Below are 16,218 nucleotides of genomic sequence, written 5' to 3' on the forward strand. Positions count from 1 at the left end.
GCTCTAAAGATAATGGACCTAATGTAATAACAGCTCCAGGGCTCTCCAGAAACTGCAGCCCACGGGTTGGGAATGACTAATTTCAGGATTTTAAATGGGCTGTATTACAAAAGTCAGTTGAGTGGGTAAATCGCAGTTTCTCAAGTGTGAGGTGGTGAGAAAACATTACTCCCACCCTCTGCTCTGTGGATGTGGAAGCAGTGTTCTGTGGCTCTGTGGCTGTCCAGAACACCTTGGGCTGCTTGATACTGGCGAGGAGCCCCTGGTGTACTTTCACTACCTCTTTCGAAGTGGCTCAGCTGGGGGAAGGGTGGGAGCACCTGTTCTCTTACAGTCGCAAATGGGCCTGCTCTGTGTGTACGCACGGATCAGGCCTTGCCGCTCCCCAAACTTGTCCCAGGTTCCCCCTGGTGAAATCATGCTGAGAGGTCCCGTCTGGCAGCGGTGAAGGGTGAATGGGAGAGTAGTCACGGCAGCTGTATTTTGCTTTTCTCTAGTTCTTTATAGATAATTGCCTTTAAGTACTGCTGCAGATTGCAGATTGTAGTCTTTACACAGTGATGGTGACACATTTCATACCAGGAGCAAAGCAAAAGGCAATCTTTTGGTTGTAACTTTTCTCTCTCTCTCTCTAAGATTATCCTGAAGGCAATAATTCAAGTGATTATCTTGTTCAAGCAACAACGTATCTTCCGGGAAACTTCACATATTCGCCATACCTCCCCTGCCCAGAAAAGCTGCCTTACATGCGTAAGTTTCATCTACTTTTGACTTAACTATTTGCTTGTATTATAATAAAATAAAATCGCATGGTTTGAGCACACTACCCTCAGGCCATTATTGGGGGTGCTCATATTCATATCACGTAGCATGTTATTTGACTTGTTTTTGAGCGGGGTGCAAAGCAGTTTTTTGGGAGGGGGAGGAGGATTGAAAAGCTAAAGAGAAAGCTTATGCCTTACCAGGAAGTAACCTCACCTCTATTGTGAGTTTGATGTGTGTTCTTAAAATTATCCTTAAAATGATTTTAACATTATCTTTTACATAGATAGGAAATTAGAACGTTTCAAAGGTTTTAAGAAATTATATAAATGATTTTAAAATTACACTTCATTCTGTAACTTGCTTTCTTAATTATTTTCTGAGACCTGTCCATGCTGATACATAGAGATCAGTTTATTTCCCTTAACTGTTCTGTAGTGTATCTTTGAATAATTGAATAAATGTACCACATTTCATTTACCTTTTTCTCTGCTGATGGAAATTTAGGTTGTTTCCACTCTTTGGTTACCACAAAGCAGTGCTGTAAGGAACAACATCATACAGATTTCCCTGTGCACGTGTGCTTGAGGGTTCATGCCTAAAAGTGGAATTGCTAGGTAGGCTGGCGTGATTGCACTCCACAGCAGCGGTACCAGTTTATATCCCCAGGGGCAAAGCATGAATGCACCACTTTGATATTGATGGACTTTAAAAATTTTGCTATTCTTATAGATAAAACACTTTTTGCTCTTATGACAAATCAAAAAAAGTATCTTGTTTCAGTTCTTACTTTCTTCATTACTGGTGGATTTGAGTGACTTTTCCTGTGTTTGTGAGTAGTTTTGAGTTTTCTCTCCTGTGACTCAGTTACCGTTTTATTGGTTCCTCACTGGTTAATTAGATTTTTGTATTGATCAGTGGGAGTTCTTTATATATATTCCAGCAGTGACCTATTGTCTGCAATATGTGTTGCAATTGGCTAGTCTTTTCATTTTGTTTATGGAGTCTTTTATTTTATAGACGTTTAAAATTATGTTTCTAAGTGTATCAATCACATTATTTAAGGTTTTTGCTTGTTTTGGTCTTGAGAAAGCTTTCCTTATTACCCAAAAGCCATACGAATACTCTTTTATTTCCTTCCAATAATTTTACAATTTTGTTTTGAATTTTTGTGTATAATATGAGGAAGGGATCAAGATACTGTATTTTAAACATATTTTTTTCAAAATTATGAAGATAATACATTATCGTTTAAAAAAACCTCTATAATCACTCAGAAGCCACACGGCTGTTATTTTGCAGTTTTTTATTGTTTGTGTCTCCCTCCTCTGAATTTAAGCATACTTTGTACATATAAGTTAGTATCTTGATTTTTATGTAATTAAAATTCAAATAAACGTTATTTTGAATTGCTTATTTATCCACGTGTCTTAAATGTCCTCAGTGTCTAAGATGTGTTTTTTATGTCTTTATGTAACTTTTCTTTATTGAGGAAGTTCATCTTTGCCTGTCATGTTTGTAGGATTTTTTCAGTATGTTGTTGATATATCTGTAATATATCAGAATCACTGGACAGCCTTAGAAAACACACATTGCTGGACCCACCTTCAGAGTTTCAGAGTCAGTAGATGTGGAGTGGGGTCTGAGAATTTTCATCTCTGACAAGTTCCCAGGTCATGCCGATGTTGGTGATCCCTGGGCCACAGACCCACTGATCTAGAATTGATCCTGGCTGCACCATAGCTTTCATAATTCTTGGACCCAACCGCTAAGTTTCTGATTTTATTAATTGGATGCAGGGCCTGAGTATTTAAAAAAAAAAAAATCCTCAGCTGATTCTAATATTGTTATCTCCTTGCTGTCCCATAATAGAGAATGAAGCTATGGTTTTTGTGGCTATGTATTGGTTGTTACTTTGTCATTGCAGCCTTGGCTTTCTAAAAATGAATGTTTTTGTCTGTGTAGTACTGAAACCATTGGGTGTAATGTTCTGTTGAAATATTGATTACAGTAATTTCATTTTCATAATTTGCATATTCAAGGATTTATAGTTTTAGGAAATCTTTCTGTTCTTGGTTTAGTTGCCATTTTCTTAATTAGTGCTTTGTGGGTACTAATTAAAGTCTGTTTCAGAGCATCTTGCCTGCCGGGCCTTCCTGCTTGCCCTCCTCTCCCCCAGCCCCGTAACTCGTAAATGCTCCCGTCACATGCTTGAGAGATTGTGTCACGGCTGCTCCGCACTGCCTTTCGCTGAATGTCTTGGTTCTCCTGCTTCTTCTCTCTGCTTCCATCAGTCTTGCATTCTTCTGCAAGAGAGGATCACACCCGTTTGGCCAGCTACCTTTTCACAGAAGGCCTCGTCACGGCTCTGCCGGCTTTGGGTCCAGCACCAATCCCTTGGCCAATTAGCTGTGGCCAGCCTGATGGGATTGTTTAGTAGAAAATATGCCCACATACAGATAACTCCTTAGGAAGGGGCCTGGCATGAGCCATCCTGGAGAGCCCCCTCACTAGTCCTGTGACCACTGCAGAGTAGAGCCTCAGTTTGCCTATCTGTAAAATCTGGGATTACATGCCAGCGTCACAGTGTTGCGAGGATAAAGAGAAGCACAGCGCTGGAAGCTTGGTAGACGTTAATTTGCTGTTCCCTTTCCTTTTCCTCACTTCTTTGAATGATGGAGCCAGATTTTACAATGATCAAGGGAGTGAGAAACCTAGGAGAAATGTGTGGAGTTAAGGCATTTTTTACTTAGCTACGCATCCTTAATTTGTTTTTAATTAACAGAATTGTTTCCCATTGATGAAAGAGAACAGCATAGTAAAATACCTAAGTATAAAAATCTTATTGTCCTATCACACAAAATAATTGAATACCATACCTCCCCAAATAATAGTCAAGGAGAGTCTGTGTAAGAAGATGATCTACTTAGATGAAAACCATTCAAGTATGTATGATACTGAATTCCTATAATCACCAGAAGTGAAGTTAAGGCTTAAAATTGTTGTTTGATTATCTAGCTGTAACTTCTTTTTGATTTTTGCTGGCACTGGATTACCATAAAGATGAAGTTTGAACTTCTCCAGTTGGAATTCACATAAAGTTGATTTCATGGATTTCAGCATTATTTCACATTCAATCAATTACAGTATAAAATCTATTTTAAATGTTATTTGTACAATATGAGTGAATACTTCTTTGTTACTGTTAGTATTTATAGATTCTCCGGAGGGCAAATCCACTTTCAGTCTTATTATATTTATGTGACACTCTCCGTGCTAACAGTTCACTTTATCTAGAGCTGAAAAATAATAAGTGCTTAGCATGGATGTTTTGATTTTCTGGATGAAGTTAGAGATGGAAAATGTCAGTTGTGCACTTTGCATTAAAATGAAGATGGACTTACCCGTAGATTTCCTATCTTTTAATTCCTATTCAAATAGAGTGCACTTGTAATGACTTTTATACATTTTGTCCTTAGCATTTTTGGAGTAGTTGCCTTTGCGGTTTAACCCTGATAGTTTCTATAGTTGCTAGCCTTAGGAGCATAACAAAAGCTACCAGGACTTTTTGAGATGAATTTATAAACCTCAGAGAAGCTCAGGTAATGCTTAATGTAACAGACCATCATGCCCACATTCATTGTAGAAAAGAGTGATGGGGGCCATCGTAGAGTAACGGAGCAGTCGTGACCCACCTGCAGCCGCCCCTGTGTTGTTCGCAGGGGCAGGTGGGGGGAAACACAGCTGAGTACATGCCTGCCGGCTGGAGCGGGTGACACATTCGGAGGAAGGGCTGTTATGTGACGAAAGGGAGACAGCAGTTTCCTTCTGGAAGGAAAGAGAGACTTCAGAGAGAGGGGACATTGGAAGTGGGTCTTGCAGGACAGTTCAGCAGGTAGCTGAGGGGGCAGTGTCCTAGCACAGGAGGCCCTGTGTTCTGAGAATGGGGAGTGGTCCGCTGTGACCGGGGTGGGTGTGTAGTGGGATGTGTGCTGCATAGGGAGGTGAAGGGCCCTGTGTAAAGGACTCACCAGCCCGAGGGCTGCCTGGGTTCCATGAATCTGTTGGCATCTGTGAGGTGGGCATCAGAGGGAACGGAGCCCCTGAGAGTGTGTGCAGAGGGTTGATTTACAGCCCGGTGTGTATCTCTCTAAGATAAGGACACATGGTTTTCCAAGGGTCTAGGGACAAAAAAGGGTAAAAACAAAAACAGAAAACACTGCTTTTTAAAAATAATTAATTAATTTATTTATTTTTGGCTGCGTTGGGTCTTCGTTGCTGCGTATGGGCTTTTCTCTAGTTGGCGGCGAGAGGGGGCTACTCTTTGTTGCGGTGCTTGTGCTTCACATTGCGGTGGCTTCTCTTGTTGTAGAGCACGGGCTCTAAGCATGCGAGCTTCAGTAGTTGTGGCACATGGGCTCAGTAGTTGTGGCTCGCAGGCTCTAGAGCGCAGGCTCCGTAGTTGTGGCGCACGGGCTTATTTGCTCCGTGGCATGTGGGATCTTCCTGGACCAGGGCTCGAACCTGTGTCCCCTGCATTGGTAGACGGATTCTTAACCACTGCGCCACCAGGGAAGCCCCAGAAAACACTGCTTTAGGGAATGTAACCTTCATCTGCTTTAGGTAGATACATGGTGTGACGAGGATGGTAGTTTGGAAAGATGATCCTGATGAGAAGTTGAGAATGGATGAGCATGGGGAAGTGCCGGGATCTGGAGGGGCCGTGAGGAGCTTCCTGCATGGGCCCCAGAGGAACAACGGGCACGTGCCGGGGCTGTGGCGCCGAAGAGAAGAGACGTGGTGACCAGCTGAGGGATCAGAGTTGCTTTCCAGGTTTCTGGCTCGGTGGCCGTTAACGGAAACATGTAATGCGGGGTAAACCTCACATTTGGAGAACGGGGAAGTGAATGAGTTCAGTGTTGGACCTGTTCTGTTTAAAGCTCAGGAGAGTTCTTTTGGCATCTGAATTTCTTCAGAGGGATCTGGGCTGGAGATGAGAGGAGGTGAGGTCCTACGAGTGGACCCCTGGAGAACATCCGTGTCCGAGGGGCGAGGGGTGGTCAGCAAAGAAGGGAAGGCAGCCAGGGACATAGGGGAGTCAGGGGACGGTGTTCCAGAGGACAGCAAGGAGAGACCTCCACCTTGTCACGTACCTCAGAGCAGGTAGAATGAGGGACTGTGAAAGGCCACTGAATTGGGCACGAAGAACACTCACAGAACCACAGTCGGCACAATTCCAGTGGGGCGGCAGCGTGAGAAGCAAGGTATACTGTCCTGAGAAGTGACTCAGAAGTCTGTAAAAACTAGTTGGTTTAAAACAAGGACGTTCGGGACTTCCCTGGTTGTCCAGTGGTTAGGACTCCGCCTTCCGCTGCAGGGGGCCCAGGTTCCATCCCTGGTCGGGGAACTAAGATCCCTGCAAGCTGCGTGGCGTGGCCAAATAATAATAATAAATGAATAAAACAAAGAAGTTTGGTGGGAAAGGGAAGGAGACTGGGGGGAAGGAATCTGTGGAGGAGGTGGGGTTAAGGGGAGAACGTATTAGGAAGAGATGGACTTCAGTGAACTTTAAGCGCTGCGGGCGTGGAGGGGAAGACTCTGGACGGATGGGGAGTGAAGGGAGGAGAATGGAAGCATCCAGGGAGCCTGGATCCTGGAGAAAGTGACAGGACACAGAATGTGCTCAGGTCGAAGAACTGGCCTTGGAAAGCAGTAGGGACACATCCTGCCCTGAGGCAGGAGGGACGTTCATTTGGAGATGGGGGGGGGGAGGTTAAGGGGGTTCAGGCCTGTTGCTTCTGTGTTCCTAATAAAGTAGGAGAGGCCACAGACTTGTGAGGGGGCGGCCAAGAAGGATGGAGCAGCTTGTAAAGGAGGAGTAGGTATTTTGAACGTTGTAGGGCATGCAAAGTGGAGTCAAGCAATCATACATGAAAAGGTGCTTGCTAACCGGTTAGCCAAGAGAGCCCTCTCCCTACCCCGTGGGGGTCAAAATGTACAAAGAATATAACGCTTGTTTCTGCTGAAAGCTTACTATGTTTAAGGCAGTAAATTAGGTACTGTCACCTCAGTGGTGGGATTATGTGCTTACGTGATTTTCTTCAGTGGTATTTCTTGGGTGAAGAATTTGAGCATGGAAAATTGTTGATCAGGTGTGGCAGGTCAGGAAGGGAGGGAAAATAACAGTGTGTGTTGAGTATATGGGTGTGTCTTAGCCTGTTTGGGCTGCTATAGCAAAAATACCATAGACTGGATGGCTTAAGCAGCAAATATTTATTTCTCACAGTTCTGGTGGATGGACATCTAAGATTGTGCCAGCAGATTCGGTATTTGGTGAGGGCCTGATTCCTGCTTCATAGATGGCTGTCTTCTTGCTGTATCCTCACATGGTGGAAGGCGTGAGGGATCTCTCTGGGGTCTCAAGGGCACTAATCCCATTCATGAGGGCTTCATCCTCATGATGTAATCACTCCCCAAAGGCCCCACCTCCTAAAACCATCACATTTGGGGTTAAGATTTCAAAATATGAATTTAGGGGGTGGGGGGAACAAACATTCAGTCAGTTGCTGTGATTGGGTGAAACTCGTGGAGCTGGGTTTCTCTAAGTGTGGTCCAGAGATGATCTATACCAGAAGCCACGGGGATGCTGGTTAAAAAAACCTGGGTGGTCACAGAGGTCGGTTCAGAGGCTGAGCCACCAGAGCGAGGCCCAGACCACTCTGGACAGCATCTCCTGTTGCCACTTGGCAGAGATCACAGCTCCGACCAGCCGTGCCCAGAGGTGCCACTCCTGGGGTCCTTAATGCCAGAAGCTTCTGCCAGCACTTTTACTGAAAGACAGTTTTGCAGAGTGCCCACGTCCTCATGTTCACTTCTGTTTCAGAGTCACCTTCGGGTGCATCTTGTCACTTGACTGCTTCTCTTTGCTGGAGAGGTTGGGAGAGTGGAGAGGTAGCTTCTTCCTCTGGGAGGCAGGACTCAGTGGCGGGCACTTCAAGCCCCTGAAATGTGATCAGGTAAAGCTGGGTGCCCACAAACATGACCCACGCATGTCTACTGACACAGGGGCTCTGAGAATGGGCCCGGGACTTCCATTCTCAACAGGCAGGCCCGGTGATTCTTAGCCACTCCACCAAAATTAATCAGCTGCTTTATTCGGAGACCATAGAGACAGGAAAAATGTGGAGACAGCAGAGAGAAGCTGAAGCCAGAACTGACTGGCTTTCAACTCTGACACTGCCAGTCATTCTAGGTGACGGTGGTGCTCAGGGTGGGAATATGGAGCTGGGTGTTACATGCAGGATGTCCAGGGAGAGGAGGGCACCTCTCGGTGAATATGGCTGCATATTGGAAGGTGGTTCGGCTGAAAGTCGTAAACTTCAAAGGAGGTAAATTTATGAAAGAAGGGAGTAATTATTTTTTTGTGAGGTGTAGGTATAAGTCTGCAGAGTACCTTCTTATATGCCTCACCCCCAAGATTGTGGACCTCAGAAAGTAAGCACTGAGCACAGTTTGAAAGGAAGAATAGTGTTTCACTTAAGATGAGGAGTGGAGGTGGTATTCTAGAAAAGACATTGAGATACAGTATATGGAAACTTCTTGGCAACTGAATGGTTCGAGAAAACACATTTGAAAAGGCCAGAGGGGTATGTGATATACCATATTTTCTTGACAAACCACATCATTAATTTCATAGTGGCTTCTTGGAAACAAGAAAGAAGCAGTACATTAAATGCACACACTGTAGGGTATGTCCCTAGGTCAGAATGCTAAAACATGAATGACACGTGTCTCAGAACTGAGGAAATATAGTAAGAGTGGTGGTGGGTTATGACATTAAAGGAGATTGTCATTTTTTCAATAGTCAGGGACTAGAGAACAATTTGGAAGAATGTAATAAAGGGTATGAGGCCTCCAGGTGTGGACCAGAGGTTCATTGGAGGGATTACAAGGCAAAGCTGGGAGCAGATAGCAAAGACTGTTAACTAGAGGTTACAGATAGTCATTCGGAGTAAATCAGGAGAAAACAGTGAGCCAGGGAGGAAATTGGGTGTTAGAACTGTGTGTTGTGGCCAAGATTAGGCGATGAGAACTTGGACTGTCCAGGAGGCTGGGTCATCTACACGTGGGACTTCTTTTGTACGAATGTCTTAAAGGCATATTTTAGCACCTCATGGAGTCAAGGATTGGAAATGCAGGGAGGAAGGAAGCAGAGAGAGAGGTGAGACGGGATTCGACATGGCCAGCTCTGCCATTCCTACTCATCTATTCATGCATCCATTCGTTCATCCATCCATCCATTTATTCATTCACCCATCCTGTGTCCAGGCATTGCCCTTGATATTGGAGATGTGTGACTAAAAGACCACTCTGTTTAGAATACTAGGATTTGGTCACTTCAAGAATAATTGAGTAAGAAGTTGTTTGTGTAGGTAGACGTTATACAATTCCAGACGTTGAGAAGCCAAAGGAAAGCACTGGACGTGGGCAGTTTCTAGTGGCGGCCTCAAAGGCGGCTGTGTGTGACTGGGGGCAAGATGACTCGTGGAACCTTTCAGCCTCTGAGCTGCCCTCGGTCAGCCGCCCAGAGGGTGGGGGAAGGGAGGTGCCACCTTATCGTAAAAGTCGTTTTCTGACTTTGGAAAAGAATTCACCTGAAGGGATATTTCTAGAGGAAATTCAGGGGTTTCTCTGACAACGTCATCAGGTCTTTGGGCTGTGCACACTGGGAACCCTGAGGGTAAAATACTGACAAGAGCCAGAGTATCCAGAATTAGGCTTTAGATACCAAAAAATACAGGTAGGCCCCAAACTGAGTGAAGTAGTCACTGAAACTTGTTGATTTATGGAGAAAACAGCTCTTTGGCTAGAGAGGATATGCCTTACATTTTTTTCTTACATTTCAAGTAAAATTTAAATGCAGGTAATTCATATGTATTGAATATTTGCTATTTTAAGAATTATACTTTAATAGAAAAAATAATATCCTAAACCATGTCATGTGACATGTTGTAATCTACACAACCGTAAACTTTTGATTTGGGCCTGTGCTGTTCCAAACGGATCCCAGGCCACTCAGGTCCCGCTTCCCAAAGCAGGAGGCATTGTTGCACGTCTTGCCAGTTCACGCTGAATTGGCATTAGAGTGAATGTGCCGTGTAACCAGTGGTACAACCAAGTTATTCCCTCCCACACAGCACAGAAGGGGTTGGCACCCAGGCTTTGGTGCGCAGCCTGAGAGGTAGCTCACCGCTGACTGTCTTCTTCCACTTTTCCTTCCTTTCCTGCCTAAGTGGCAGCCTCTGGTCTCTTAGGCGTCCAATTTTCCTGCTCTTTCCTTTCTAACCCTGGTCCCACCTTCCAAAGAGTGAAAATCACTATTTACATTGTTTATATTTGTGTGCTGAATGATTGCACTGCTGGGTAGATAGATTTCAGCCAATAGATAATGTTTTCTGACCTTTTAATTTCTAACTGGGGAGAGAGAGTGTGTGTCCCCACTGGAAAACCTCAGGTGCAGCACAGAGTGGAGGTGGGGATCTGTCCCTGCAGCTCACTGGGTCCTTCCTCTTCAGTTGCCCTTGAAATCTCAGCAGGTGAAGTAAAGGGGGCTGGCCTGGCTGATTGCTTACTTCTTTGCAAGTAAAGCAGGGTGCCTCCTCTCCTGGCTTTAGAGTGCTGGAATGCTTCCTTTTTTTTTTTTTTTCTTTTTAAAATTTTTATTTTATATTGGAGTATAGTTGATTTACAATGTTGTGTTAGTTTCAGGTGTACAGCAAAGTGATTCAGTTATAAATATACATATATCCATTATTTTTCAGATTCTTTTCCCATGTATGTTAATACAGAATATTGAGCAGAGTTCCCTGTGCTATACAGTGGGTCCTTGTTGATTTTCTATTTTATATATAGTAGTGTGTAAATGTTAATCCCAAACTTCTCATTTATCCTTCCCCCCACCTTTCCCCTTTGGTAACCATAAGTTTCTTTTCTAAGTCTGTGAATCTGTTTCTGTTTTGTAAATAAGTTCATTTGTATCTTTTTTTTTTTTTTTAGATTTCACATGTAAGTGATATCAAATGATAGTTGTCTTTCTCTGTCTGACTTACTTTACTTAGTATGATAATCTCTAGGTCCATCCCTGTTGCTGCAAATGGCATTATTTCATTCTTTTTTATGGCTGAGTAGTATTCCATTGTGTACATATACCACATCTTCTTTATCCATTCCTCTGTCGATGGGCAATAAGATCGTTTCCATGTCTTGGCTGTTGTAAATAGTACTGCAGTAAACATTGAGGTGCATAAGTATCTTTTCAAATTATGTTTTTCTCTGGATACATGCCCGGGAGTGGGATTGCTGGATCATATGATAGCTCTATGTTTAGTTTTTTAAGGAACCTCCATACTATCCTCCATAATGGTGGTTTACATTCCCACCAACAGTGTAGGAAGGTGAAACACTTCCTTGAGTGAAACCTGGAGGGGACACCTGGTAGGTAAAGGAGATGAGAGTAGCCTTAGTGGGTGCAGTAGGGAGGAAGGACTTGAGGTCCTGACCACAGGCTCACCTCGAGAGGTTCTTTCCACTGAGGGTAGTTTGGAAACCGTGTCACCACTAGTTCATCTTCTCCGTGCTTCTTCCTGGCCACTCTCTATAATGTGCCCCTTTCCCTTCACTTCCTATGCACAGGAAATAAGTATTCTTTCTAATAGCATGTGTTGACTAGCTGGAGCTGGTGTATTAAATTAACAATATGCAGATTATGACCTGTTTGAATAAAGGGGCATGAGCCCCCCACACGTGGTTGGCAGGTAGCTAGTTCCCTCAGCATCTGAGCTCCCGCTTTGGGGAAGTGGAACCCACAGGGTGGTTTTGATGGAAGGTGCAGTTTCAATACACCCACACCAAGGAAGTAGAGTCGTAAGCTTTCTTACTTACGGATCCTGGGAGCTGGGGAGGAGGGTGCAGAGGGCTGGCGGGAAGGGCAGTCTTCCGTCCCCGGAGATGAGAGCAGGGTACTAAGCATCTGTTTCTTTTTTTTTTTTTTTTTTTAAAGAAGGTTCAACTTTTTATTTATTTATTTATTTATGGCTGTGTTGGGTCTTCGTTTCTGTGCGAGGGCTTTCTCCAGTTGCAGCGAGCGGGGGTCACTCTTCATCGCCGTGCGGGCCTCTCAGTATCACGGCCTCTCTTGTTGCGGAGCACAGGCTCCAGACGCGCAGGCTCAGTAATTGTGGCTCACGGGCCTAGTTGCTCCGCGGCATGTGGGATCCTCCCAGACCAGGGCTCGAACCCGTGTCCCCTGCATTGGCAGGCAGATTCTCAACCACTGCGCCACCAGGGAAGCCCAGCATCTGTTTCTTATAAGGTGGTTGGGGCAGAGGTCACAAAGTTTTCTCGGCCTTAATTCTAAGTGGTTGTTTTAAAAGGTGCCTCTGGAAAAGCAAAGTGGGAACTTACGGCGGGAATCCTAAACTCAAGCCCTTATCTGAACGTCCAGACACTGGATGTGAGCAGGGATATCACACCGTGAAATGCCTAGGCAGCAACTCAGAAAAACAAAAGTTGTTTTTCTCATCACAGTTGATCCCGTGATGCCTCAGCATTAATCTTTAGGGAAAATCATAGGCACCGTATGGACGGTGGAGATAGTAAAAGCCCCTGGCAGGGTTTTGATCACCCAGCACACGAAACATTTGAGCAAAGCAGAAATGCCATCAGCAATATCACTAGACAAATGACAATTTGAAATCCCATCTGTAACCACTCTCCCCCCATTAGCTGGGGTCTAGCCAAGAAGATAAATCAAAGCCCTTGGATAAGGTTAAGATAGGTATTTGATTTAAAACTTAGGTGAGATTGTGGAATACTAGTACCGCATCTCGGGCCATCTTTTGTACATTTGTCTGAGTTTGTCCAGAACTATTAATGTACACACAGCAGGTGGTGCCCCTTACAGCACGTACACCTCCTTCCTGGGCCGGTGAGTAATCTAGAGCTAAACGGTTACCCACGCTGTCTGTGCTGAAGAATCACACTGCTGCTGCTGCGCTAAGGCTGGGCTTTGGTCTAACAGCCCAGACTGCTCGGCCGGGGTGGCTCACAGGTTGGGGTTTGCTGTAATGTTTTGTGCTCAGTGCAGGGTCACCTCGAGGCGCCTCGGTCCTGTTGAGGGTAGTAGCAGACCTACTCCCAGTATAATGGGGGTGAATATGGCAGGCTTCGACATGAGGGGGCAGAGAGCCGAATTGGGGGTGTCTGTTCAGTGTTGTGGGTGTTCTCAGAGAGACTGAAGTGCCCTGGTGTGAGCAGACAGGACTCCGGGGTGTGGGGAGGTGGAGGGAAGGAGAAACGCGTGGAGAGCCACGTGTGTGACGACACCAGGGCCTGGGACCCACAGTGGGCACAGGCTGCGGGATCAGGGAAGCCAGAGGAGTCAGGGTTCCCCCCCGGGTGGCAGAGCTGCAAGGCCCAAGATGGTGGGGATTATACTCCTTGGGACCAGGTGTGGGTCCTGTTCCTCCATGTATGTGGTCAGGGCACCCATACCCATGTCAGGAAAAGGTAAGGTGAAGGGGCCACCACTAAAAGATTTTTAAGAAAGGTTGTTCCAGTAGTGACTTCTGCTACCCTACTTGCTATACCTTGTAATTTACAGGGTGCCCTTCATTTATGTTTGGAGGGGTTCGGGGAAGCAACGTAATTTGGGATCCAGTGTCAATGAGAGCATCCCAGTGGATAATTAGAGGAGTGAGCAGGTGATTGTCCCCAAGGGGAGGGACAAGCTCAGGGAACTGCAGGGTCCCTAGGACAGGGGCCTTGGTGGCTGTCACTCTCACCGATCAGGGCGTGGGATGCTGGGTTCTGCTGCTGGGGCGGGGACATCCTGAGAGGCGACAGCAACAGCCTTTGGGATGGGACCACCGTCTCCTGAGGAGCCTGCAGCACCTGAACAAAGGCTTCTAATTTGCGTTCAGCTGTCCCAAGATTAAGTCATCAGGGACCCTGATCTCTGGAGCTGCCAGTGTGGAGAGCTTGTTGCTCATCTTGTGAGGGAGGCCGAGCTTCTTCCTTCTGTCTCTGTGGGCTCGGAGGCTTGGAGGGGTCTCTCTCTCTGTAAACAAAGCTCGGAACCAGTTCCAAAGACCCCTAAGAGCCAATCAGCGCCCTTCTCCCTCTTCTTTTGAACGAATTTTTCTAAAAAAACCTTGCATTTCTATCATGGTATAGTTAGGTGTCTCTGTTCCTCATTCACACTGGCCATCGTTGGATATTTTGGTATGATGGATTGTAACAGGGAACGCCTGGGACAGAGGTCACCTCTTACCCAACTCCTGTGCTGCCACCTCCCATTCTAGGGGGTTCCAGTCAACTGCTGAGGGTCAGGGTCCACCTCCACCTCCACCTCCACCGGTGCAACATTAGCAGATGTATTTGGGCAAGCCCCAGGCCCCGAGAACGCAGCCTTCACGACTTGGCATGTAGATATGCCACTGTGCTCCGTAACGCCCAAGCCGTGGGGGTCTCACAGGCTTCTGGTAGTTTTCTAACCTCCTCTGGGGACGTGGGAGGAGCCGGTACCAAGCGCGTGGGGCCCCACTTTTAGCAGCATGTGCTGCACTTGCCTTGCAGCGCTTTGCCTCCCGGCTGCCATGATGGCCCTGCTAGCGCTGCCTCCTCAGGGGTTAGGCCGGCTCCCCAGGCTCAGCACCCGGTCCTGACCCGACGCAGTGGGCCCAGCAGCCGGCCTGCCCCTCCGGCTCCGGGGCCCTGGGGAGCTCTCCTTGGCTCCCAGTACCTCATAGCCTGCCCCCCAGCCCTGTCCCTGCGTGGGGGAAAGAGGCAGAGCCTGACCGTCCAGGTTAGCTCGCCTTGGCCCAGTGCCCAGACTTGCATATGCGATGGTAGCCAATCCCCTCCACACCTGACACCGAGTGGGGTCTCCTTTGGAGAATAATGGGAGACAGGGCTGCTTCCGACTGGGGCCTGCTGGCTCGTCTCTGCAGCGGAGTCTGCCCTTTTACAGCACCAGCAGTTTAGGGTGGGGATTCTCAGCAGAGCCGGGCGGCACGACACACAACAGTGCAGCGCAGCGGCCCTGACTGCCAGCCAGCCGTGGACCCTCCCAGGCAGACTGAGCGGTCTGGAGGCGGAGGAGAGCCACCCGCAGCTCCAAGGCGTCGGATGGGCGTACGGACTGCGCCCACGATCCCATCCTCCTCTTCAACTGTACTGAGCGGCTGGAGCTGGTGTGCTGAGTTAAGAACAAGAGGATTATGACCTGCCGTGTGAGGGGGCACCGGCCACCCTTACTGGTTGGCAGGCAGCCCCCTGGGCATCCGAGCTCCCACTTTGGGGAAGTGGAGCCCAGGGGGTCATTCTGATGCAAGGTGCAGTTTCAGTACACCCACACAAAGGAAGTAGAGTCTCAGGATTTACTCACGGATCCCAGAGGGGGCCAGGGCACAGTGATGAGCGGGGGGAGTGCCGTCTTCCATCCCCCGTCACCAGCCAGCAGGAGATGGAGAGCAGGACAGCAAGCACCTAGGACTTACAAGGTTGCCGGGGTGGGCAGGTCACTGACTTTCTGCGGGCTTAACTCTGTTTATTTTAAAAGGTTCCCTGGGAGAAGCAGGGCAGGTACTTAAATGGTGGGAATCCTAAACTCAAGTTCTCTATTTATTTTTTTAAAAATAAATTTATTTATTTATTTATTTATTTTTGGCTGCGTTGGGTCTTTGTTGCTGCGCGCGGGCTTTTCTCTAGTTGTGGCGAGCCTGGAGCTGCTCCCCACTGAGGTGCGTGAGCCTCTCACTGCGGCAGCCTTTCCCGCTGCGGAGCACGGGCTCTAGGCGCGTGGGCTTCAGTAGCTGTGGCTCGCGGGCTCCAGAGCGCAGGCTCAGTAGTTGTGGCGCACAGGCTTAGTTGCTCCGCGGCATGTGGGATCTTCCTGGACCAGGGCTCGAACCCGCGTCCCCCACACTGGCAGGTGGATTCTTAACCACTGCACCACCAGGGAAGTCCCTAAACTTAAGTTCTTATCTAAATATCCAGACCCTGGGTGTGAGCAGGGTTATCACACTGTGAAATGCACAGGCAGCAACTCGGAAATAAGTGGTTGTTTTTTCAGAGAAACAAAAGTTGTTTTTCTCATCACACCACCCCACTGCCACCTCTACCTCCACTAATTAGTGTTTATTTTTCTTTCTCTCTCTTTCTGATCACACACTTGCTGTTTCCAGTGGTTGCGCTGCCTGTCCTGGAGCCTGTCCTCCATCCCTTCATACCCACCCCCAGTAGTGATGTTGCTATTACTCCTGGCATGACAGCCTCATGCCACTGGGTCGTCTTCGGCCTTCAGCCAGTAAGATATTAAGATTTCAGATCAAAGAGCAATAAGCACATAGAAAAGCTGCTAAGGGTCTCTGAGGAATGTGACTGGGGGGGCCGGTG

At 47.0% G+C, this 16,218-nt stretch overlaps 1 protein-coding gene across 5 annotated transcripts in view; it reads left to right on the forward strand.

Moving 5' to 3' along the window:
• Positions 1-16,218, forward strand: part of B4GALT6 (beta-1,4-galactosyltransferase 6) — a 63,986-nt gene that overhangs the window by 26,374 nt on the left and 21,394 nt on the right. For all 5 annotated transcript variants that reach the window (XM_057527074.1, XM_007167037.3, XM_057527072.1 and 2 more), the window contains exon 3: positions 637-750. In XM_057527074.1, the coding sequence (XP_057383057.1) occupies positions 637-750 (114 nt within the window). The remainder of the gene's footprint in view (positions 1-636; positions 751-16,218) is intronic.

Source organism: Balaenoptera acutorostrata, chromosome 13 (genome assembly GCF_949987535.1).
Source record: "Balaenoptera acutorostrata chromosome 13, mBalAcu1.1, whole genome shotgun sequence".
Classification (NCBI taxonomy): domain Eukaryota; kingdom Metazoa; phylum Chordata; class Mammalia; order Artiodactyla; family Balaenopteridae; genus Balaenoptera; species Balaenoptera acutorostrata.